Consider the following 24973-nt stretch of genomic DNA (forward strand, 5'->3'; position numbering starts at 1 on the left):
GCTCTTTCCACTAAGCCACACTGCTTCTCTAAAAGAAGTAGTGAAACTTACTATCTACTGAGGTCTGGTGGATTTTTTTCTTTTTAATGGTCTCTGTTAAGCGTTTACTGTGGGCCAGATGCTGTAGAACAGTGCTCAGTGGTTAGAACAATGCTTTGCACTTTGTAAGCGCTTAATAAATGCCATTATTATTATTATTATTATTATTATTACTAAATGATGAGGTAGATACTAAATATTTGGGTTGGACATGGTCCCTGTCCCACATAGGGCTCACAGTCTTAATCCTTATGGTCCCTGTCCCACATAGGTCTCACAGTCTTAATCCTTATTTTACAGATGAAGTAACTGAGGTACAGATAAATTAAGTGACTTGCCCAAGGACCCACAGCAGGTACGTGGCAGAGCCAGGATTAGAACCCAGGTCCTCTCACTCCCAGGCCCAAGTTCTTTCCACTAGACCACACTGCTTGTTCAAACATCTTGTTCAAACATAGCGGGGAAGGGAAATATTCGGGTTGGCTCACAGTCTTCATCCCCATTTTCCAGATGGGGTAACTGAGACACAGGGAAGTGAAGTGACTTGTCCAAAGTCACAGAGCAGACAAGTGGCGGAGCCGGGATTAGAACCCAAGACCTCTGGCTCTCAAGTCAGGGAATTTTACAGGTGAAGGATCTCTGCCTGATGCTGCAGCAGATGGGCAACGACTGCGGGCTTTTCAAGAGTGGGGAGGTTTTTTCGGGAAGGTGGTACGGGCCGCAGCGTGGTATGTAGTGTGAAAGGGGAAGTGACTGAAGGCGGGAAGATCACCACGACATACTAGCCCAACTGTTTTATGGTGAGGGCTTGAACCAAGGTCGTGGGTAAATGGGAGCGGAAGAAGGGACAGATCTACAAAATGTCTTTGAGGAAGAACCGGCGGGTTTTGGTTCATTTTTGTCAGTTTGGTTGTGAGGACGGAATGAAGTAAGGAGTCGCGGGTGATACCCAGATTGAGGGCTTGGGTCATGGGAGGATAGTGGTGGTGTCAGCAGAGGTGGGAAGGAGAGGAGGGAGGAGGAGGAGGGAAGACGAGAAGTCGGTTTGGGACCCGGTGAGGTCGAAGGTCCAGAAAGCGATCCATGTGGAGATTTATGTCCTAAAGTTAGGAGAAGATGTGGGTTTGGACAGCGGGAAAGACGTCAAGGCAAGAGGTTTGTGATCGTGATTGTCCGCATAGAGGGAGAAAGTCAGGCCGCTGCATGAATTCCCCGAGAGAGTTGGGAGTAGCCCGGCCTATTGTATAGGGCATGGGCTGGGAGGTATCAGAGAATCCCGGCTCTGCCACTTGCCCGCTGTGTGATTTTGGGCAAGTTCTCATCACTTCTCTGTGTCTCAGTTTCCTCCTCTATAAAATAATAATAATAATGGCATTTGTTAAGCGCTTACTATGTGCAAAGCACTGTTCTAAGAGCTGGGGAGGATGCAAGGTGATCAGGCTGCCCCACGTGGAGTTTCCTCCTCTATAAAATAATAATAACAATGATGGTATTTGTTAAGCGCTTACTATGTGCAAAGCACTGTTCTAAGCACTGGGGAGGATACAAGGTGATCAGGTTGCCCCACGTGGGGTTCACAATCATCCCCATTTTACAGGTGAGGTAACTGAGGCCCAGAGAAGTTAAGTGACTTGCCCAAATTCACACAGCTGACAAGCGGCGGAGCCAGGATTTGAACCCACGATCTCTGGTTTCCAAGCCCGGGCTCTTTCCACTGAGCCAATGCCTGTTATTCGTCTTCTTAGGCCATGAGCCCCATGCGGGACAAAGACTATACATGACGTGATTAACGTGTATCTATCCCAATGCTTAGAATAGTGCTTGACATATAGTAAGTGTTTAACCACTATAAAGATAATAATAATAATAAAGGATAAAAAAGGGAAAAGAGAAAAGGGCCCAGCAAAGAGCTTCTGAGTTTCCTCCCCCTGCTCTCCTCCTCCACCTGGGTTTGGATTTCAGCCGGATCTCCGGCTTCCTGTCCTTTCCACTCAATTAGTGCGGATCACGGCCGGTGTGCCGGAGCGAAACCCGACGGAGGATTAGGGCCTCCTCTGCTGTGCTCGGGGCTTGGGTCCATGACTCCCCCGAGGAGAGGACCTTTTGGGAGAAGTGGGGAAAGAGGAACAGGGGTGGGAAAGGAGGATCCCAGCCACAGAGGAGAGCCGAAAGGAAGGGGAGTGTGAGAGGCATAGCCAGGGAAAGAGAAAAGGGGAGCGAAGCCCCGAGCTGGCCATCTCAAGTTTGCACTGCTAGACAATTAGAGGGCTGAATTATTAACGATGAAAAAGGGAAGAGGCTGTTTTGAAGAAAGCATGAGTAAGCAGGCTTTGTTTCACAGCGGTAAGCAGGATCGAAGGCGATCAATGGCACCCCCATTTCAGCCCCCGTCGGAATGGCCGTAAATATTTATTTGGTTTAATTGTTGATGTGTAGCTGTGCCCCTGGGCCTCGGCCAACCATGTACTTAACACAGGCGGTCGATGCATTACACATTCTGAAATGGGGGGTGAGGGGACGGGAGACTGGAGGGGCAGAGCTCTGGCCTCCCCTCTTCCCGTCCAGGCCACTGGTTGAAGGTGACCCCTTCCCTTCCCGCCCCTCGCCCTTCCTTTGTGACCCCTTCCCTTCCCGCCCCTCGCCCTTCCTTTCTCCCCCCCTTCCCTCTCCTAGTCCCCACTCCTCTTCCCTTCCTCTGCCTCCTCCTCTTCTCCCTCCCTTCCTCTATCCCTCTTCCGCGCCCCTCCTCTATCCTGAATCTTTCCTTCCTCTGCTCCTCCTCCTCCCATCCTCTGCCCCCTCCTCTTCACCCTCCTTTACTCTATCCCCTTCTCCCCATCTCCTTCTCACCCTCCCTTTATCTCCTCCCTTCCTCTGCCCTCTCCTCTTCTCCCTCCCTTTTATTTTTCATGGTATTTTTTAAGTGTTTACCATGCCAGGCACTGTAATAATAATAATAATAATGATGATGATGGAATTCGTTAAGCGCTTACTATGTGCAAAGCACCATTCTAAGCGCTGCGGAGGATACAAGGTGATCAGGTTGTCTGTTTCTTGACTGTGAGCCCATCGTTGGGTAGGGACCGTCTCTATACGTTGCCGACTTCTACTTCCCAAGCGCTTAGTCCAGGGCTCTGCACACGGTAAGCGCTCAATAAATACGATTGAATGAATGGGTGAATGGGGCTCACAGTCTTAATCCCCATTTTACGGATGAGGTAACTGAGGCCCAGGGCTGGGGTAGAAATAACTGAATCAGGTTGGACACAGCCCATGTCCCATGTGGGGCCTACAGTCTTTAACCTCATTTTACAGAGGCCCAGAGAAGCGAAGCAACTTGCGGACAAGCGGAGGAACCGGAATTAGAACCCAGGTCTTCAGACTCCCAGGCCTGAGGTCTTTCCACTAGATTCTCCCCTCTTTCCCCTCACTTTCTCTATCTTCTTCCCCTCCTTCACCTCCCTGCCCCCTCTACTCCTTCCACCCTGCCACTCCCACCCCACTGCGCCCCACCTCGTGCGTTGACCACCTCCATTCCCTCCACCCCCCCGCTCCGCCTGTCTCCCCGCAGGTTCCACAGTCATTCATTCTTTCATTCAATCGTATTTATTGAGCGCTTACTGTGTGCAGAGCACTGTACTAAGCACTTGGGAAGGATAAGTCCACACCTCAGGCCTGAAACGTTCGCTTGTGATGGACTAGGATGGGCTGCCCCGTGGCTCCATGCTGCCCCTCCGGTGTCCATGATGATGATGATGACGATGATGGCATTTATTAAGCGCTTACTGCGTGCAAAGCACTGTTCTAAGCGCTGGGCCATCCTCGCGGCTATTCCCACGGCAATCCTCACAGCAGTCCACAGCGCTGTCCCAGGGGCAATCTCCAAGGCCGTCCCCATGGCCATGCCCACAGAGGTCCCCACGGTGAAGGGGTCATGGTGGAGGCTGAGGGACAGAACATCAGAGCAGGGGAGCGTGGGAGAGGGACAACTGAGTCACCCCAAACTACTAGTCCCCCGTGGGGGTGGGCTGTGGGCCGTCCACCCCTCTGCTCCCTCTGGTTAGCACAGCGGGTCACCTGTGCGGCGGGCCGACTGCCCCGAGAAGCAGCGTGGCTCAGTGGAAAGCTCCCGGGCTTTGGAGTCAGAGGCCATGTGTTCAAATCCGGCTCCTCCAATTAATAATAAGAAGGATGGCATTTATTAAGCGCTTACTATTTGCGAAGCACTGTTCTAAGCGACGGGAAGGTTACAAGGTGATCAGGGTGCCCCACGGGGAGCTCACAGTCTTAGTCCCCATTTTCCAGATGAGGGAACTGAGGCCCAGAGAAGTGAAGTGACTTGCCCAAAGTCACACAGCTGATAATTTGCAGAGCTGGGATTTGAACCCACAACCTCTGACTCCAAAGCCCGGGCTCTTTCCACTGAGCCGCCAATTGTCAGCTGTGTGACTTTGGGCAAGTCGCTTCACTTCCCCAAGCCTCAGTGACCTCATCTGTAAAATCGGGATGAAGACTGTGAGCCCCCCGCGGGACAACCTGATCACTGTGCAACCTCCCCAGCGCTTAGAACGGTGCTTTGCACATAGTAAGCGCTTAATAAATGCCATCATCATCATCACCATCATTCTGGGACGCGGCGGCCCGATGGAGGCGAGAATCCATGAGCCTCTGTGGGGTCTTACGCCCGACACAGGAGCTGTGCTGGGTCCTGAGCCTCAGTACCCCTGGATGTATTGGTTTATTTCATTCTTTATCTGTCAACTCTGTCTGCCGAATCAATCAATCAATCAATCATACTTATTGTGAGCTTACTCTGTGCAAAACAGTGTACTAAGCGCTTGGGAGAGTACACTATAACAGAAACGGTAGACACGTTCCCTGCCCACTCTGAGTTTACGGTCTAAAGGGGGAGACGGACGTTAATATAAATAAATCATTTATGGATATGTACGTAAGAGCCGTGGGGCTGAGGGAGACGTGTCCCATCTCCCTGTCCATCCACCCCCCCCAAATCTGTTAGTCTGCCCACTCCATCCGTCCCTTCCTTCCATCGCACTTGTCGGGTCAGCCAAGCCTGTCCGCCCCGCCTGATGGCATTTATTAAGCGCTTACTATTTGCGAAGCACTGTTCTAAGCGCTGGGGAGGTTACAGCGTGCCTTGACTGCCCTCCCGTCCTGTCGGTCTGCACTTCCACCCCCTCTGTCCCCACCGCGGCCTGCCCTTTCTGCCATCCCACCCATCTCCTCCACCTGCCCTCCCTTCCTCCCCTGACCCCCACATCTCCCAAGCGTCCCAAGCCAACTCCAACAGCCACCGCGCGGTTCCTTCTCCCCGTCCCACTCGGCCCCAGAACAAGGCACGGACTCTAAGGCAGAACCATAAACCAACAGCCCACAGCTTTTGTCCTCCGCAGAGCCTGACCTCAAATGTGAGATCAGGATGCGAAAAACCTCTTCCACCAGCCCGCAGGCCCCACTGACATGACTTCATTCATCCCCTCGCCCGCCTCAGCAGAAGGGGGAGAGGAATGATTTACAGAAGGAGAAACTGAGGCTTAAACAGTGGAAGCGGCTCGGCCTTTCTCTTACCGGCAGCCCACGGCAACCTCATGGGAAATTTTTCCCCTGGCTCTCTACTCTCCCAACGGCCTGGAATTTTCCTCTCACATAAAATCCTCCAGAGCGCATCTCTGGGCTCTTCAAAATATCCTAAAAATCCACCTCCTTGTGGTGGCCTCCCCTCCTCCAACTCCAAGGAGTCCAACTCCGAGGAGTCTCCAACTCCTCGGATATACCACCCCATTTAGCTATCCCTAGCAGTCCGGCGTACAATGTATTGGTTTATTTCATTCTTTATCTGTCTACGTACCCACCTACCAGTTGTACCCAAGTTCTTATTTTTGTTCTCACTGTCTGTTTGCAATTCATGTCTACCCGTCTCCCTTATTAGACTGTAAATTCCTCTAGGGCAGGGACTGGATCTCATATTTCTATTGCCTTTTCCCAAGTTCCCATTTCAGTACTCTGTCCGCCGAATCAATCAATCAATCATATTTATTGTGAGCTTACTCTGTGCAAAACAGTGTACTAAGCACTTGGGCAAGTACACTCTAACAGAGACGGTAGACACGTTCCCTGCCCATTCTGAGTTTGCAGTCTGAAGGGGGAGACAGACATTAATATAAATAAGTCATTTATGGATATGTACATAAGAGCTGTGGGGCTGAGGGAGAATCAATAAATCAATCAATCGTATTTATTGAGCGCTTGCTGTGTGCAGAGCACTGTACTAAGTGCTTGGGAAGTACAAGATGGCAACACAACTTGCCAGAAGTGAATTAAAAGAGCAAATCAGGGCGATTGATGCAGAAGGGGGTGGAAAAAAGGAAATGAGGGCTTAGTCAGGGAAGGCTTCTTGGAGGAGATGTGCCTTCAACAATAATAATAATTAATAATTTTGGTATTTGTTAAGTGCTTACTATGTGCCAAGCACTGTTCTAAGCACTAGGGGAGATAAAACGTAATCAGGTTGTCCCGCATGGGACTCACAGTCTTAATCCCCATTTTCCAGATGAGGTAACTGAGGCCCAGAGAAGCCAAGTGACTTGCCCAAAGTCACGCAGCTGATAAGTGGCGGAGCCGGGATTAGAACCCATGACCTCCAAGCCCACACTCTTTCCACTGAGCCACGCTGCTTTTCAATAAGCCTTTGAAGGTGGGGAGAGTAATTGCCTGTCTGATATGAAAAGGGAGACCAGCATCAGGATGTGGACGAGAGGTCGGAGCTGAAATAGACAAGAGAGAAGGGCCCCAGGTCTAAGCAATACACCCAATAGGTGCCCAGTACATTGCTCTGCCCCCAGGAGGCATCCAGTACAACACTGGGCCCCCGATACATGCCCAGTATGGTTTCTTCCGCTCAGTACAGTGCTCTGCTCCCAGTAGACATCCACAGTGAATAAAGATGAATAGGTAAATAAGCAGGAAATGGGTTGGGGATCAGAGCAGGAGAAGGGGGACAATGCCACTTCAGGGCCAAGAGGAATGATAGCCCCAGGCCCCTTCCTGTGCCCATTCCCCTGCCGTACCCACCCAGCAACTTTCCCGCTAGCTTCATTTAGTTCATGATTGCTCCCGCTCTTTGCCGTCAAAGCCATCAGAGGCATCCTTCTTGAGAGGGCTGTTGGGAAATAATAATAATTACGGTATTTGTTAAGCGCTTACTACGTGCAAAGCACTGTTCTGTTTTCCAAATCCTTGAGGTAGGCTGCCTAAAAATTCCCAGCCCCTTAAAAGGAAACACGATTGCAAAGAGAAGGCCTTTTCCTTGACATATGGATGACACAGAGTGACGTCCCATGTAGGGGAAAAGCCAGACCGCAGAGAGGGAGAGAGATCAGGGCCGGAGATGTAGATTTCCGTATCGTTTGCATAGAGGTGGTGGTTGAAGCCGTGGACGTGAGTGAGTTCTCCAAGGGAGTGAGTGAAAATGGAGACTAGAAGAGGTTTATTTTACTTGTACATATCTATTCTATTTATTTTATTTTGTTAGTATGTTTGGTTTTGTTCTCTGTCTCCCCCTTTTAGACTGTGAGCCCACTGTTGGGTAGGGACTATATATGTTGCCAATTTGTACTTCCCAAGCACTTAGTACAGTGCTCTGCACATAGTAAGCGCTCAATAAATACGATTGATGATGATGATGATGATGATGACCCAGAACTGAACCTTGAGGGACCCCCACAGCTGGGGGATGGGAGACAGAGCCTGCGAAGGTGACTGAGAACGAACAGCCCAAGGGATAAGAGGAGAACCAGGAGAGGACAGTCAGTGAAGCCAAGGTTGGATAATGTTTGGTGCTCGGTGAAAATTAGCGCTTAAATACACCCACTTTATTATTATTATTATTGTCATCATTATTGCTCTCCTCTAGACTGTCAGCTCATCTGAGGAACAGGTTGCGTCTATAAGACGGTGTCCTGCCTCCTTGTATGAGAGGAAGAAGACCGGAGAAATGCAGCTCAAGTGTTGGTTGGAATTCCCTTGAAAACAATCAATCAATCAATCAGTCATATTTATTGAGCGCTTACTGTGTGCAGAGAACTGTACGAAGCACTTGGGAAGTACAAGGTGGCAACACATAGAGACGGTCCCTACCCAACAGTGGGCTCACAGTCTAGAAGGATGGGACAGAACAGGACAAAAGTAGTAAATAATGGAAGATGCCTTTATCATAATTGGCTCTTCTTGATAAACTTTTCCCAACAATTGTTCATTTATTCTATCGTATTTATTGAACGCTTATTGTGTGCAGAGCACTGTACTAAGCACTTGGGAAGTACAAATTGGTTATTGGATCACCTGCTGCCCTCTCATAGAATTTAGGGTAATTGTATTCTGTAAGTAATAATAATAATTATGATGGCATTTATTGAGCACTTACTATGTGCAAAGCACCGTTCTAAGCCCTGGGGAGGTTACAAGTGGATCAGGTTGTCCCACGAGGGGCTCACAGTCTTCACCCCCATTTTTCAGATGAGAGAACTGAGGCCCAGAGAAGTGAAGTGACTTGCCCAGAGTCAAACAGCGGAAAAGTGGCGGTGCCGGGATTTGAACCCACTACCTCTGACTCCAAAGCCCGGGCTCTTTCCACTGAGCCACACTGCTTCTCTTATTAGTGCAGTCATCTAACACTTTCTGCTAGACCGCAAGCTTGCTGTGGGTAGGGAATGTGTCTGTTATTGTACTCTCCGGAGCGCTTAATAATGACGATGGTATTTGTTAAGCGCTTTCTATGTGCCAGGCACTGTAGTAAGCACTGAGCACTGTACTAAGTGCTGGGCAGAGTGTTTTACACCCGTTAAGCGCTCAATAAAAATGATTGATTGTGGGCAGGGGACATTTCTACCAACTCCATTGTATTGCAATCTCCCAAGTGTTTAGTCCAGTGCTCTGCACATAGTAAGTGCTCAATAAATACCACTGATTATAATGACAATGATTAGGGTGTCACTGCCAGCGACTGCTTTCTCAGCTGAGGGTGCCATCCAACCTGCGGTTGAGCAGACTACAGCACTGGCACTCAAAAAGAGCACTGAGTTGACAGGGGAAATGGAGCCTGGGGATGAAGGCCGCAGTTTAAGGTTCCCTCTCCTTCCATCTCCCAAAGCTACTGCTATGTCGCGTTGAACATCTGGGAGGATAAAGAGGAGGAGGAAGAGGAGGAGGAAGAGCAGGAGGAGGTTTTGTGGAGCAGGGGGTGAGGGGAGATAGGAATCCATGAGTCCTAGCTGACGGCACCTACTTTCCGCTGCAGTCTGTGTAATCAGGCCAAGCGACTCTGAGCCGGGGCTGAGGCCGTAAGTTTTGAACACAAGCGCTTACCCTCTTCCTCTCTCCCCTGCAAGGACCCCAACCTCCAAGTGGCCTCTAGAGCTCAAAATGGGCCCCACGTGTGAGCCCCACGAGGGACAACCTGATCACCTTCTAACCTCCCCAGCACTTAGAACAGTGCTTTGCACATAGTAAGCGCTTAATAAATGCCATCATCATCATCATTATTATTATTATGCAAAGGCCCCAGCTGTTTCAAAAAGCCCTCCAGTCCAGTCAGCTCCGGGGCCTCCGGGCTCCGCACCTCCAGAAGTGGGGGTTCCCCAGAAAATAATACTAGACTGTGAGCCCACTCTTGGGTAGGGACTGTCTCTATATGTTGCCAATTTGTACTTCCCAAGCGCTTAGTACAGTGCTCTGCACACAGTAAGCGCTCAATAAATACGATTGATTGATTGATTGATTAATAATGATGGCATTTATTAAGCACTTACTATGTGCGAAGCACCGTTCTAAGCGCTGAGGAGGTTACAAGGTGATCAGGTTGTCCCACGGGGGGCTCACAGTCTTTATCCCCATTTTACAGGTGAGGTAACTGAGGCCCAGGGGAAGCAGCGTGGCTCAGTGGAAAGAGCCCGGGCTTTGGAGTCAGAGGTCATCGGTTCAAATCCCGGCTCCGCCACTTGTCAGCTGTGTGACTTTGGGCAAGTCACTTCACTTCTCTGGGCCTCAGTTCCCTCATCTGTAAAATGGGGATTAAGACTGTGAGCCCCCCCGTGGGACAACCTGATCACCTTGTAAACTCCCCAGCACTTAGAACAGTGCTTTGCACATAGTAAGCACTTAATAAATGCCATTATTATTATTATTATTATTATTAAGTGACTTGCCCAAAGTCACACAGCTGACAATTGGCAGAGCCGGGATTTGAACGCATGACCTCTGACTCCAAATCCAGGGCTCTCTCCACTGAGCCACACTGCTTCTCTAGAAAAGAGAAGCTTATCTTCCAGAAAAGAGAATGGAGACCCACTTGGGCAGTATCAGGCAACTCAGTTGAGGAGAGATCGCTGAAATGGCTTTGGTGTAACTGTAGCAAGAGGGATTTAGATTAGACAACAGGAAGAACTTCCTGAATACGAAGCGGTTTGACAGGGAATAAGCGAGGGGAGGAGTTTAGAGTCACTCTCCCTGGAGGTTATAAGTTGTACATATCTATTCTATTTATTTTATTTTGTTAATATGTTTTGTTTTGTTCTCTGTCTCCCCCTTCTAGACTGTGAGCCCACTGTTGGGTAGGGACCGTCTCTATATGTGGCCAGCTTGTACTTCCCAAGCGCTTAGTACAGTGCTCTGCACACAGTAAGTGCTTAGTAAATACGATTAATTGATTGATTGATTGATTGATTGATTATAGAGACGGGAGGATTTCCAAGTGTCTGTGTGGTTTCGGAATAGCTCTTCTCTGGAGACAGAGGCATGGACCAGATGACCTGTCGCCGTCCCTCTCCGCCATCCCTCCCTGACCCAGCATTCTGGAATTCCAGGCTCAGTCCTTGGTGTCTAAGGAATGCCGTCCCAACCATAAATCGGGAATGGCTTCCATGGGGGTAGTGACAAGCTTGTGACCCCCACCCCAACCTAACCAGGGGCACGGTGAGGGGGAAGAATCGTCCCTGGATACTAAAGCCAAAAGAAACCGTGGGACGGAGAGTTTCCCCTCACTGCCAAAGCCCCCGCAGCTCTGTGGAGACTCATTCATTAATTCAGTCGTATTTATTGAGCGCTTACCGTGTGCAGAGCACTGGACTAAGCGCTTGGGAAGTACAAGTCGGCAACATATAGAGACGGTCCCTACCCAACGGCGGGCTCCCAGTCTGGAAGGGGGAAACAGACAACAGAACAGAACATGTAGACCGGTGTCAAAATCGTCAGAACAAACAGAAGTAAAGCTAGATGCACATCATTAACGAAATAAATAGAATAGTAAATACGTACAAGTAAAATAAATAGAGTAATAAATCTGTACAGATATATACAAGTGCTGTGGGGAAGGGAAGGAGGTAGGGTGGGGGAGATGGGGAGGAGGAGATGATACAGATTTATTACTCTATTTTACTTGTACGTATTTACTATTCTATTTATTTTGTTAATGATGTGCATCTAGCTTTTGTCCTGATGACTTGACACCTGTCCACATGGTTTGTTTTGCTGTCCGTCTTCTAGACTGGGAGCCCGTGGTTGGGTAGGGACCGTCTCCATATGTTCCCAAGTACAGTTGCTCTGCACACAGTAAGCGCTCAATAAATACGATTGAAAGAATGACTACAGTCTGCTCCCTGTAGTCAGGTGGAGGAGGAGGAGAAAGAAGAGAAGGAGCAGGGGCGGCGGGAGCAGGCATCCGTGTGGGCTCTAGAAATGCTGGCCGACTGGAGGAGGGCTGGCTCCCCTAGCAAATTAACTTTCCTAACCCTTCGTGCCTCCTTCTCCACTCTTCTGCCTCAGACCACTGACTCACGTGCCTGAAATTTCCTGTGACTGAAATTTCCCCTCCCTTCAAATCTGCCAGGCTTCAGCTTCCTCACCTTCAAAGCCCTCCTGTAAGCCTGTCTCCTCCCCAAAGCGTTACCCGATTAATTCTTCTCCCCAGGTTACATCTTCCCTATGATTGTCTTTTGCACTCATAGCTCCTGTAATAATAATGATGGCATTTATTAAGCGCTTACTATGTGCCTAGCATTGTTCTAAGCACTGGGGGGGATACAAGGTGATCAGGTTGTCCCACGTGGGGCTCACAGTCTTAATCCCCATTTTACAGATGAGGTAAGTGAGGGTTCCCACCCATAGGCCCAGGGCCAGAGGAAGAGCGGGAGGAAGAGGAAGAGCCCACCTTCCCACTTTCTCAGGGCCCTGGAGGCAGCAATCGGAGCCCCCATCAGCTGCTCAAAGGCTCCTGGACCAGCTCTGAGTGGATGAGAAGAGAAATTCACAAAGAGTCAGAGCATCTCTCCTCTCCCCCTAACCCCACTCCAAGCCAAGTATGGGGAAGGGTCTCTATCGATGGCATTTATCGAGTGCCTGCTGTGTGCAGAGCGCTGGAATAATAATAATAATAATCATGGCATTTATTAAGCACTTACTATGTGCAAAGCACCGTTCTAAGCGCTGGCGAGAAGAGAAATTCACAAAGAGTCGGAGCCCCTCTACTCCCACCTCTCTCCTCTCCCCCTACACCAACTCCAAGCCAAGTATGGGGAAGGGTCTCTATCGATGGCGTTTATCAAGTGCCTGCTGTGTGCAGAGCACTGGAATAATAATAATGATGATGATGGCATTTCCTAAGCGCTTACTATGTGCAAAGCACTGTTCTAAGCGCTGGCGAGGTTACAAGGTGATCAGGTGGTCCCACGGGGGGCTCACAGTCTTCATCCCCATTTTCCAGATGAGGTCACTGAGGCCCAGAGAAGTGAAATGACTCGCCCAAAGTCACACAGCTGCCAGTTGGCGGAGCCGGGATTTGAACCCAGGACCTCTGACTCCAAAGCCCAGGCTCTTTCCATTGAGCCACGCTGCTTCTGCTGCTGCTGCTTCCTGTACTAAGCAGATGGGGAAGTACAACTTGAAACCTGTCCACATGTTTTGTTTTGTTGTCTGTCTCCCCCCTCTAGACTGTGAGCCCGTTGTCGGGTAGGGACCGTCTCTAGATGTTGCCGACTTGGACTTCCCAAGCGCTTAGTACAGTGTTCTGCACACCATAAGCGCTCAATAAATACAATTGAATGAATGAATGAATGCAACATACTGAGCCCCCTTTTTCCTCTCCTCCCCATCCCCCCGCCCAACCTCCTTCCCCTCCCCACCGCACCCGTATATGTTTGTACAGATTTATTACTCTATTTATTTTACTTGTATATATTTACTATTCCATTTATTTTGTTAATGATGTGCATTTAGCTTGAATTCTATTTGTTCTGACGCCTTGACACCTGTCCCCATGTTTTGTTTTGCTGTCTGTCTCCCCCTTCTAGACTCTGAGCCCATTGTCGGGTAGGGACCGTCTCTCTATGTTGCCAACCTGGACTTCCCAAGCGCTTAGTATAGTGCTCTCCTAAGGTACAGTGCTCTGCACACAGTAAGTGTTCAGCGTGGCTCAGTGGAAAGAGCCCAGGCTCTGGAGTCAGGGGTCATGGGTTCAAATCCAGCCTCCGCCGACTGTCAGCTGTGTGACTTTGGGCAAGTCACTTCACTTCTCTGTGCCTCAGTTACCTCATCTGTAAAATGGGGATGAAGACTGTGAGCCCCCCGTGGGACAACCTGCTCACCTTGTATCCCCCCCAGCGCTTAGAACAGTGCTTGGCCTTCTAGCCCATCAGAACATTCAGAGATGGTGAAATTTAGGATGTCATCTAGATGTGTGTATATGTACGCATATAGTGGATTGTAAGTCAGTGAGATCTTGTTTTGGCAAGTTGAAATTGTTTCTAATTGACCAAATGACTTTAAATTAGACTTCAAATGATAATTAGCTAATCCAGATCAGTCCTGTCACTTCTAATCTCAATTTTTAATTCTGGGAAAGCCTGAGGGACATTTCGGGTTAGCTCAAATGCTAATTGTTAACCTCAGCTGAAGATATGTATCCCAAGAAAATTCTCTGTGCTAGCTACCAGCCTGTGAGCCCGCTGTTGGGTAGGGACCGTCTCTATATGCTGCCAACTTGTACTTCCCAAGCGCCTAGTACAGTGCTCTGCACACAGTAAGTGCTCAATGGATTGAGTGATTGGCACATAGTAAGCACTTAACAAATACCACCGTTATTATTATTATTATAAATACGATTGAATGAATGAATAAAGGAAGAGTATAGACGATCCCTGCCCACAAGGAACTTACAAGGAAACTGGAGGCAAAGATTGGAACCGGCTCCAGAAGATCCTGCTGGATTCCCAACTAATCCATAGCCGTAACCGGGATCTGGGGCTGGATCGGGCCTGTAGCTCTGAGAAAGCGCCAGCAGAGGGCGGCAGAGCCCCACCAGCGTCGCCTTCCTTCCTTCATTCATTCATTCAGTCGTATTTATTGAGCGCTTACTGTGTGCAGAGCACTGGACTAAGCGCTTGGGAAGTACAAATTGGCAACCTAGAGAGACAGTCCCTACCCAACAGTGGGCTCACAGTCTAAAAGGGGGAGACAGAGAACAAAACCAAACATACTAACAAAATAAAATAAATAGAACAGATATGGACAAATAAAATAAATAAATAAATAAATAGAGTAATAAATATGTTTCTTCCTTCATTCATTCATTCAGCCGTATTTATTGAGCGCTTACTGTGTGCAGAGCACTGTACTAAGTGCCTGGGAAGGACAAGTCGTGTGCAGAGCACTGTACCAAGCGCTTGGGAAGTCCAAGTTGGCAACATCTAGAGACGGTCCCGACCCAACAACGGGCTCCCAGTCTACAAGGGGGAGACAGACAACAAAGCAAACCGTGTGAGAAGCAGCGTGGCTCAGTGGAAAGAGCCCGGGCTTTGGAGTCCGAGGTCAGGGGTTCAAATCCCGGCTCCGCCAACTGTCAGCTGGGTGACTTTGGGCAAGTCACTTCACTTCTCTGGGCCTCAGTTAACTCATCTGGAAAATGGGGATTAAAACGGCGAGCCCCCTGTGGGACCACCTGATCACCTTGTAACTTCCCCAGCGCTTAGAACAGTGCTTTGCACATAGTAAGCGCTTCACAGATACTATCATTATTATTATTATGTGGACACGTGTCAAGTCATCAGAACAAATAGAATTCAGCTAAATGCTAAAGCTTCCTTCCTTCCTTTCCTTCTTTCCTCCCTTCTTCCTTTCCTTCCTTTCCTTCCTTCCTTCCTTCCTTCCTTCTTCCCTCCCTCCCTTCCTCCCTCCCTCCCTCCCCTCCTTCCTTCCTTCCCTCCCTCCCTCCCTCCTTCCTTCCTTCCTTCCTTTCCTTCGTTCCTCCCTTCTTCCTTTCCTTCCTTTCCTTCCTTCCTTCCTTCCTTCCTCTTTAAGACACCCAATCAGTTCTTCCCTTACTACCACCCTTGCTACTTCTCCCCTGTAGACTGTGAGCCCGTTGTTGGGTAGGGACCATCTCTGTCGCCGATTTGCACTTCCCAAGCGCTTAGTACAGTGTTCTGTACACAGTAAGCATTCAATAAAGACGATTGAATAAATGAATGAAATGAATGAACCTCACCTCACTCATCTCCCACTACAACCCCGCCTGCGCACTTTGGTCCTATAACATCAACCTACTTTACTTCGATCTCCTCTCTCTTCTCCACTGACCCCTTGTTCACGTCCTCCCCCCTGCCTGGAACTCTTTCCCCTTAATAATAATAATAAAAAAATAATAATAGCATTTACTAAGCGCTTACTATGTGCAAAGCACTGTTCTAAATGCTGGGAAGGTTACAAAGTGATCAGGTTGCCCCACGGGGGGCTCACAGTCAATCCCCATTTTACAGATGAGCTAACTGAGGCACAGAGAAGTTAAATGACTTGCCCAAAGTCACACAGCTGACAATTCGCTTTAATACTCAGCAGACCACCACTCGCCTCATCTTCAGTGCTTAGAACAGTGCTTGGCACATAGTAAGCAATAAATGCCATTATTATTATTATTATTCAAAGCTCCACTCAAATTGTAACTCCCAAGAACTGTGGTTTTTATTAGGGTCTCAGCATACTCCAAGCACTATACTAAGTGCTGAGGGAGATGCAAAATAACCCCCTTATTTTCATTATTATTTTTAAATAATAATAAGTTTGCAGTCTAAGGGGGAGGGAGAACAGGATAACATTCATTCATTCATTCATTCAATCGTGGTTACTGAGCGCTTACGGGGCGCGGCATTTGCTTCCCATTTTACAGTTGAGGAAACCGAGGCACACAGAAGTTAAAAGACTTGTTCTAGATCACCTAGCAGTTCAGACATGGTGTTGGGAGGCCTGAGGCTCCGAGGCCTGAGTTCTTTTGACAAGACACAGGGCTTTCCGATTCCTCCAAGGGGCCTTCCCACATTATTGGCCCTCCCTCCTGAATCACCTCCACACTTGGATCTCTAGCCCTTAAATACTCTGAAACTTACTTACAATCCTTAGGGACACACCCTTATAATTCGCCACTTTCCCCATCTGTAACACATTCTAACGTCTCCCCTTCTCTCCGTAAACTCCTTTAGAGTAGGGATAATAATAATAATAGTAATGATAGCATTTATTAAGTGCTTACTATATGCAAAGCAATGTTCTAAGCTCTGGGGAGGTTAACAAGGTGATCAGGTTGTCCCACGGGGGGCTCACAGTCTTCATCCCCATTTTACAGATGAGGTAACTGAGGCCCAGAGAAGTGAAGTGACTTGCCCATAGTCACACAGCTGATAAGTGATGGAGCCGGGATTGGAACCCATGACCTCTGACTCCAAAGCCCGGGCTCTTTCCACTGAGTGTACCACTGCATTATGTTCCCAAGTGTTTAGAAAGTGCTTGCTTAGAGAAGCAGCGTGGCTCAGTGGAAACAGCCCGGGCTTTGGAGTCAGAGGTCATGGGTTCAAATCCCAGTGCTGTCAGCTGTGTGACTTTGGGCAAGTCACTTCACTACTCTGGGCCTCGGTTCCCTCATCTGGAAAATGGGGGTGAAGGCGGTGAGCCCCCCGTGGGACCACCTGACCACCTTGTAGCCTCCCCAGCACTTAGAACAGTGCTTTGCACACTGTAAGCGCTTAATAAATGCCATCTTTATTATTATTATTATTATTATTATTATTATTATTATTATAAAGAAATAAATGACTGATTGACTGATTGATTGGCCACGTGGAATCACATGAAGTAATTGGGTTGTGGCTATCCCCCGCTCTCGCCCTGCAGAGTTCACTCATTCATTCAATTGTATTTACTGAGCGCTTACTGTGTGCAGAGCACTGGACTAAGCGCTTGGGATGTACAAGTTGGGAACATATAGAGACGGTCCCTACCCAACAGCAGGTTCACAGTCTAGAGTTCCCACCTCTCCCTGCTGTACAGTGCTTAATAATAATAATAATAGCTTTTATTAAGCGCTTACTATGTGCAAAGCACCATTCTAAGCGCCGGGGAGGTTACAAGATGATCAGGTGGTCCCACGGGGGGCTCCCGGTCTGAATCCCCATTTTCCAGATGAGGGAACTGAGGCCCAGAGAAGTGAAGTGACTTGCCCAAAGTCACCCAGCTGAGAAGTGGCGGAGCCGGGATTTGAACCCCTGACCTCTGACTCCAAAGCCCGGGCTCTTTCCACTGAGCCATGCTGCTAGCACGTAGTAAACGTTTAACAAATACCAACATTATTATTATTATTATTACTCATCCCCTCACCTGGCCCCATCTCTCTTCCCAGTCACACTCCTTCTGGCCCCCCATTCCCTCTCCCCCCCCCCCCGGGCCCACCCCCAGCCTGGATCCCGGGAATGCTGTTCCTCCCCCAGTCCTCTCCTACCTGATCCCTGGGGCACCGCACTGGACAGGATCCATTTGACCAGGCAGCATTTCCTCAGGGCCTTCCGGGTGAGCCACGGCTTCTGCCACTTGGCATTCTCCTTCTTCCCCAGAGGCGTCTGGCTGGGGTCTCCCAGGAGGCTCCCGTCGGTCTCCTTCATCTCTTCCTGCAAGACAAACCCATCAGAAGGTTCCTGGGGTCCTCCACATCCCTCTCTCCCCGTCCAGGACTCCAGGGACCTAATCCATCATCAGGACAGGTGTTCTACCCCTCTCTGTGGGGAGCATTCCACCGTAGGGGCCGGAGAGGAAGCGGACAACAGCTACAGGTGGAGATTCTGGGCACTCGGGTGCCAGCGTTGGATATCATCATCATCATCAATCGGATTTATTGAGCGCTTACTGTGTGCAGAGCACTGTACTAAGCGCTTGGGAAGTCCAAGTTGGCAACGTATAGAGACAGTCCCTACCCAACAGTGGGCTCACAGTCTAAAAGGGGGAGACAATATATCCCCATTCCCATCCCCATGGAGACAAGATATCCCCATTCCCACCCCCTGAAAGAGACCGGGATCGGGAAAAGTCCTTGGAGAAACCTGACTTCAGACTTCCTGAACCAAGCCCGAGGCCCTTCCCTGCCCTGCCCTGACTCCAGAGCTTTCTGAGGGGGTCACCCGAACCCAGGGCCTTCCCTTCTTGCCCTGCACTGGGCCTTCCTCTCCCATACCAAAAACAGCATCCACAGGTCGTTCTTTCCTTTAATTCCCTCCCCCATCTCTATCAATCAATCAATCGTATTTATTAAGCGCTTACTGTATGCAGAGCACTGTACTAAGCACTTGGGAAGTCCAAGTCGGCCACATATAGAGACGGTCCCTACCCAACAGTGGGCTCCCAGTCTAGGAGGGGGAGACAGAGAACAAAACAAAACATATTAACAAAATAAAATATATAGAATAGATATGTACAAGTAAAATAAATAAATAAATAGAGTAATAAATCCGTACAAACATATATACATATATACAGGTGCTGTGGGGAAGGGAAAGAGGTAAGGCGGGGGGGATGGAGAGGGATGGATTTCTTCTCCACAGCAGAAGCGTTTTCCAATCTCTTGGGAATGGTCTTTTACCCCTCTCAGTCCCACTCCCAACCGCAGCAATGGGCCCTGACTCTTCCCTGGGCCCAGGTGACCCAAGAGAAGGCAGTCGATCAATTAATCAATGACATTTACTGAGCCCTTATCGGATGCAGAGTACTGTACTGAGCACCTGGAAAAGTACTAAACAACTGACTCGGGAGACACGTTCCCTGCCCTCAACGGGCTTAGAGTTTAGAGGACCGCTATGCTTCCCCAAGCACTTGACTCAGTGTTTTGCACACAGTAGGCACCTAGAATAACGCTCTGCACCCAACAGATACCCCGTACAGTGCCCTGAAAGGCTCTCTATACGGGGAAGCAGCCTGGTGTAGTGGGGTCAGAAGTGGGCTTGGGAATTAGAAGGTCATGGGTTCTAATCCCGGCTCTGCCACTTGTCTGCCGCGTGGCCTCGGGCAAGTCACTTCACTTCTCCGGGTCTCATTTACCACATCTGTAAAAGGGAATTGAGACTGTGAGCCCCATGTGGGAAAGGGACTGCGTCCGATCCAATCTGCTCGTATCCACCCCAGCGCTTAGTACGGCTACTGGCCTATAGTAAGCGCTTAACAAATACCGTTGTTATAGAACCCTGAACCCAGGACACCCAGTTCTCTTAGAATGAAAGGGTTGCTTTCTTGCAAAATCTTTCATGAAGGAAAATGCTCTGCTGCCATCTGCTCACACCCAGGAAGTCTCTGAAAGCACGGCACCTGAGCACAAATGGGCTCACGGTGTCAGAATAATAATAATAATAATGATAGCATTTAGTAAGCGCTTACTGTGTGCAAAGCACTGTTCTAAGCGCTGGGGAGGTTACAATAATAATAATGATGGCATTTGCTAAGTGCTTATTATGTGCAAAGCTCCGTTCTAAGCGCTGGGGAGGTTCCAAGGTGATCAGGTTGTCCCACGGGGGGCCTACAGTCTTCATCCCCATTTTACAGATGAGGGAACTGAGGCCCAGAGAAGTGAAGCACAGCACCTGTATATATGTACATATGTTTGTAAGGATTTATTACTCTATTTATTTATTTATTTTACTTGTACATATCTATTCTATTTATTTTATTTTGTTAGTATGTTTGGTTTTGTTCTCTGTCTCCCCCTTTTAGACTGTGAGCCAACTGTTGGGTAGGGACTGTCTCTATATGTTGCCAACTTGGACTTCCCAAGTGCTTAGTACAGTGCTCAGCACACAGTAAGCGCTCAATAAATGCGATTGATTGATTGATTGATTGATTGAAGTGACTTGCCCAAAGTCACACAGCTGACAAGCAGCGGAGCCGGGATTTGAACCCATGACCTCGGACTCCAAAGCCCGGGCTCTTTCCACTGAGCCAAGCTGCTTCTCTGAGCCATGCTGTTGACCCCAAAAGACAGAGTGTGTTGTGGCAGAACTGAGCTTCCAGTGTTCTGAACACAATAGGGGCTCAGAAAAACTTCTGAGAGTGACGATGATGATAGCAAAAGGATAGTGTTAGAATCTTGGCTCTAGTTAGCTTTGTTGTTTATTAAACTCCTCCTCCTATTACTACTAATAATATTGATGATGGTATTTATTAACCGCTTACGATGTGCTAAGCGCTGGGGAGGTTCCAAGGTGATCAGGTTGCCCCATGGTGGGCTCACAGTCTTAATCCCCATTTTCCAGATGAGGGAACTGAGGCCCAGAGAAGTGAAGCGACTTGCCCAAAGTCACACAGCTGACAAGTAGCGGAGCCGGGATTGGAACCCATGACCTCTGACTCCCAAGCCCGGGCTCTTTCCACCGAGCCACGCTGCTTCTCTAATCCGGTCACTTATCCTATCCTGCCTCGATTACTGTATTAGCCTCCTTGCAGACCTCCCTGCCTCCTGTCTCGCCCAACTCCAGTCTGTACTGCCCAGATCATCTTTCTATAAAAACATTCAGGCTTTGTTTCCCCACTCGTCAAGAAATTCCAGTGGTTGTACATCCACTTCTGCATCAAACAGAAACTTTAAAGCCCTCAATCACCTCGCTACTTCCCTTCTACAACCCAGCTCACATAATCTGCCTCTAATGCAACCTATTTACCGTACCTCCCTCTCATCCCAGTTCTGCCAGTTGTCAGCTGTGTGAGTTTGGGCAAGTCACTTAACTTCTCTGTGCCTCAGTGACCTCATCTGTAAAATGGGGATGAAGACTGGGAGCCCCCCGCGGGGCAACCTGATCACCTTGTATCCCCCCCCCCAGCGCTTAGAACAGTGCTTTGCACATAGTAAGCGCTTAATAAATGCCATTATTATTATTATTATTATCTATCTCACTGCCAGGCTCTCACCCACATCCTGCCTCCCTCCCTCCTTCCTCCTCCTCTCCCGCTTCAAACCCTTATTGAAGGCTCATCTCCTTCAGGAGGTCTTCCCTGCCCTCCTTGCTTCTCCTCTCACTTCCTTCTGGGTCACCCTGACTTGCTCCCTTTATTCTTCCCCCTCTCCCAGTGCTTATGTACATATGTGTCATTTATTTATTTATATTAGTGTCTGTCTCCCCCTCCGGACTATAAGCTCGATTCTCCCCCCTCTCCCAGCCCCACCGCACTACGTACATATCTGTCATTTATTTATCTATTAATATTAGTGTCTGTCTCCCCCTCCGGACTATAAGCTCGCTGTGTCTGTTTATTATTGCATTGCACTCTCCCAATGAATGAATCAATCAATCAATCGTATTTATTGAGCACTTACTGTGTGCAGAGCACTATAGTAAGTGCTTAGGAAGTACAAGTTGGCAACATATAGAGACAGTCCCTACCCAACAGTGGGCTCACAGTCTAAAAGGGGGAGACGGAGAACAAAACCAAACATACTAACAAAATAAAATAAATAGAATAGATATGTACAAGTAAAATCAATCAATAAATAAAATAAATAGAGTAATAAATATGTACAAACATATATACATATATACAGGTGCTGTGGGGAAGGGAAGGAGGCAAGATGGGGGGATGGAAAGGGGGACGAGGGGAAGAGGAAGGAAGGGGCTCAGTCTGGGAAGGCCTCCTGGAGGAGGTGAGCTCTCAGTAGGGCCTTGATAGCTTAGTTCAGTGCTGCCAATGGTAAATTCTCTATAAATACAATTGATCGACTGAAGGCAATGGAAAGGAATTTCTACTTGATGGGGAGGGAGTTGGGAAGCCAGTGAAAGTTCCTAAGGAGTGAAGAGACGTTTGCCAAGTGAGGCTTTAGGAAAATGAGGAAGGTAACACTGCACAGGAAAGATTGAAGCAGCGCGAAGACGGAAGCTAAGAGAAGCAGCGTGGCTCAGTGGAAAGAGCCCGGGCTTTGGAGTCCGAGGTCATGGGTTCAAATCCCGGCGCCGCCAATTGTCAGCTGGGTGACTTTGGGCACTTCTCTGGGCCTCAGTTCCCTCATCTGTAAAATGGGGATGAAGGCTGTTAGCCCCCCGTGGGACAACCTGAACACCTTGTAACCTCCACAGTGCTTTGCACATAGTAAGCGCTTAATAAATGCCATTATTATTATTATTATTATTATTATTGAAGTGGGGAATGGTTGGGGGTGGTGAGACCAGTGATTGGGCTGATACAAAAGTCTTACTGTGATTGAGCCCGTTGCTGGGTAGGGACCGTCTCTATCTGTTGCCAACTTGTACTTCCCAAGCGCTTAGTACAGTGCTGTGCACACAGTAAGCGCTCAATAAATACGACTGAATGAATGAGTAGAGCAGTAGCGGTAGAAATAGCATTGATTGTGTACCCTCTGGAAGCAATGCTCGGAACTAACTGTGCATCATCATCATCATCAATTGTATTTATTGAGCGCTTACTGTGTGCAGAGCACTGTACTAAGCGCTTGGGCAGAGCACTGTACTAAGCGCTTGCGAAAGTACCATACAACGATAAACAGTAACATTCCCTGCTCACAAGGAACTTACAGCATGGCTTAGTGGCAAGAGCCCAAGCTTGGGAATCAGAGGACGTGGGTTCTAATCCCGCCTTCGCCGCTTGTCTGCTGTATGACCTGGGGCAAGTCACTTAACTTCTCTGTGCCTCAGATCCCCCAACTGTAAAATGGGGATTGAGATTGTGAGCTCCAGGGATGACCTGATTACCTTATCCCAGCTCTTAGAACAGTGCTTGTCACATAGTAAGCGCTTAACAAATACCATAATTATTATTATTATTCGAGAGGGGGGAGACGGACAACACTACAAATAAACAAAATTACAGATCTGTTCCTAAGTATCCAAGGGCTGGGAGGGGCGAAGAGCAAAGGGAACGAGTCAGGGGGACGCAGAAGGGAGTGGGAGATGAGGAAAAGTGGGGCTTAGTCTGGGAAGGCCTCCTGGAGGAGACGGGCCTTCAATAAGGCTTTGAAGCTGAGATGGGTAATTGTGTGTCGGGGGCTAAAAGTCGGCGGAAAGACGGGAGAGATCGAGGCACAGTGAGAAGGTTAGCACAAGAGGAGGCTTTGAAGGTGGGAAGAGTCACTGTTGGATATGAAGAAGGAGGGTGTGGGACAGAGGCTGGCAGTGAGGTAGATGAGACTGAGATATAGTGAGTAGGTTGGCATTAGAGCTTCTTAGAACAGTGCCCAGCGCTTAGAACACTCCTTTGCACATAGTAAGCGCTTAATAAATGCCATCGTCATCATCATTAGAGGAGCGAAGCGTGCGGGCTGGGTTTTAGTAGGGAAGTACCAAGATGAGGTAGGAGGGGGCAAGGTGATTGATTGCTTTAAAGCTGATGGCAAGAAACTTTCTGTCTGAGAGGGAGGTGGACAGGCAACCATTGGAGGTTCTTGAGGCCTCGAGAAACATGGACCGGACGTTTCTGTAGAAAAATGACCCCGACTGCAGGGTGGGGAGAGACTGGAGTTTGGGAGCTTAGCAAAGAGACTGATATAGTAATCAAGAAGGGATTGGATTCAAGTGGAGCGTAAAAGGCGGATTTTAGCGGTGGATTTAGTGATAAATTGAATGCGTGGGTTGAATGAGGCAAGGATAACATCATGGTGAGATAGAGAGGATGGTGGGTTGAATGAGGGAGAGGAGACCCGCTCCGGAGGCCTTTCATATTCCAAATAGAGCACTCTATCAGCCTCCTTGCTGACCTCCCTCCTCCAACCTCTACTCTCTTTAGTACATAATAATAATGTTGGTATTTGTTAAGCACTTACTATGTGCCAAGCACTGTTCTAAGCACCGGGGGAGATACAAGGTAATCAGGTTGTCCCACGTGGGGCTCACGGTCTTAATCCCCCTTTTCCAGATGAGGTAACTGAGGCCCAGAGAAGTGAAGTGACTTGCCCAAAGTCACACAGCTGATAAGAGGTGGAGCCGGGATTAGAACCCATGACCTCTGACTCCCAAGCCCGGGCTCTTTCCACTGAGCCACGCCGCCTCTCTAAGTTCTCTGCTTCTCTAAGGAACTGACATATTGCTGCCTGGATCATTTTTCGAAAATGTCGCTCCGGACGGATCCTCCCACTCATCAGTACAGTTGTCCTCCTTGTCCAAAGAAGACACCACTGATGGTGAAATTCACCTACGAGTGGGCGTGCGACTGAAAAGGACAACGCGGGATTCCCAGGCCTGTCTTCATCGTGCACAGAAAGTTGTCCCTTGTAGTGCTGTTATTTTGTTTTTCTGGCACTATTTTTGTTTCCTTCGTTGTCTCTCGCTCCTTTCAAAGCTCTAGGTCAAAAAGAGATGGTTTTTGGTATTCGTTAAGTGCTTATTGCGTGTAATTCCTTCATTCAATCGTAATTACTGAGCGTTTACGTGTGCAAAGCACTGGACTAAGCTCTTGGGAAAGCACAATAGAACAATAAACAGATATTGCCCCTGCCCACAACGAGATTACAGTCAATCAATCAATCGTATTTATTGAGCGCTTATTGTGTGCAGAGCACTATACTAAGCGCTTGGGAAGTACAAGTTGGCAACATATAGAGACAGTCCCTACCCAACAGTGG

General features: G+C 48.6%; 1 protein-coding gene across 2 annotated transcripts in view; it reads right to left on the reverse strand.

Moving 5' to 3' along the window:
- The window catches only part of KCNIP3 (potassium voltage-gated channel interacting protein 3), a 120092-nt gene that overhangs the window by 78235 nt on the left and 16884 nt on the right, over positions 1 to 24973 (reverse strand). For both annotated transcript variants that reach the window (XM_038759253.1, XM_038759252.1), the window contains exon 2: positions 17873 to 18038. In XM_038759253.1, the coding sequence (XP_038615181.1) occupies positions 17873 to 18038 (166 nt within the window). The remainder of the gene's footprint in view (positions 1 to 17872; positions 18039 to 24973) is intronic.

The sequence above is a fragment of the Tachyglossus aculeatus genome, chromosome 17 (assembly GCF_015852505.1).
Source record: "Tachyglossus aculeatus isolate mTacAcu1 chromosome 17, mTacAcu1.pri, whole genome shotgun sequence".
Lineage (NCBI taxonomy): Eukaryota > Metazoa > Chordata > Mammalia > Monotremata > Tachyglossidae > Tachyglossus > Tachyglossus aculeatus.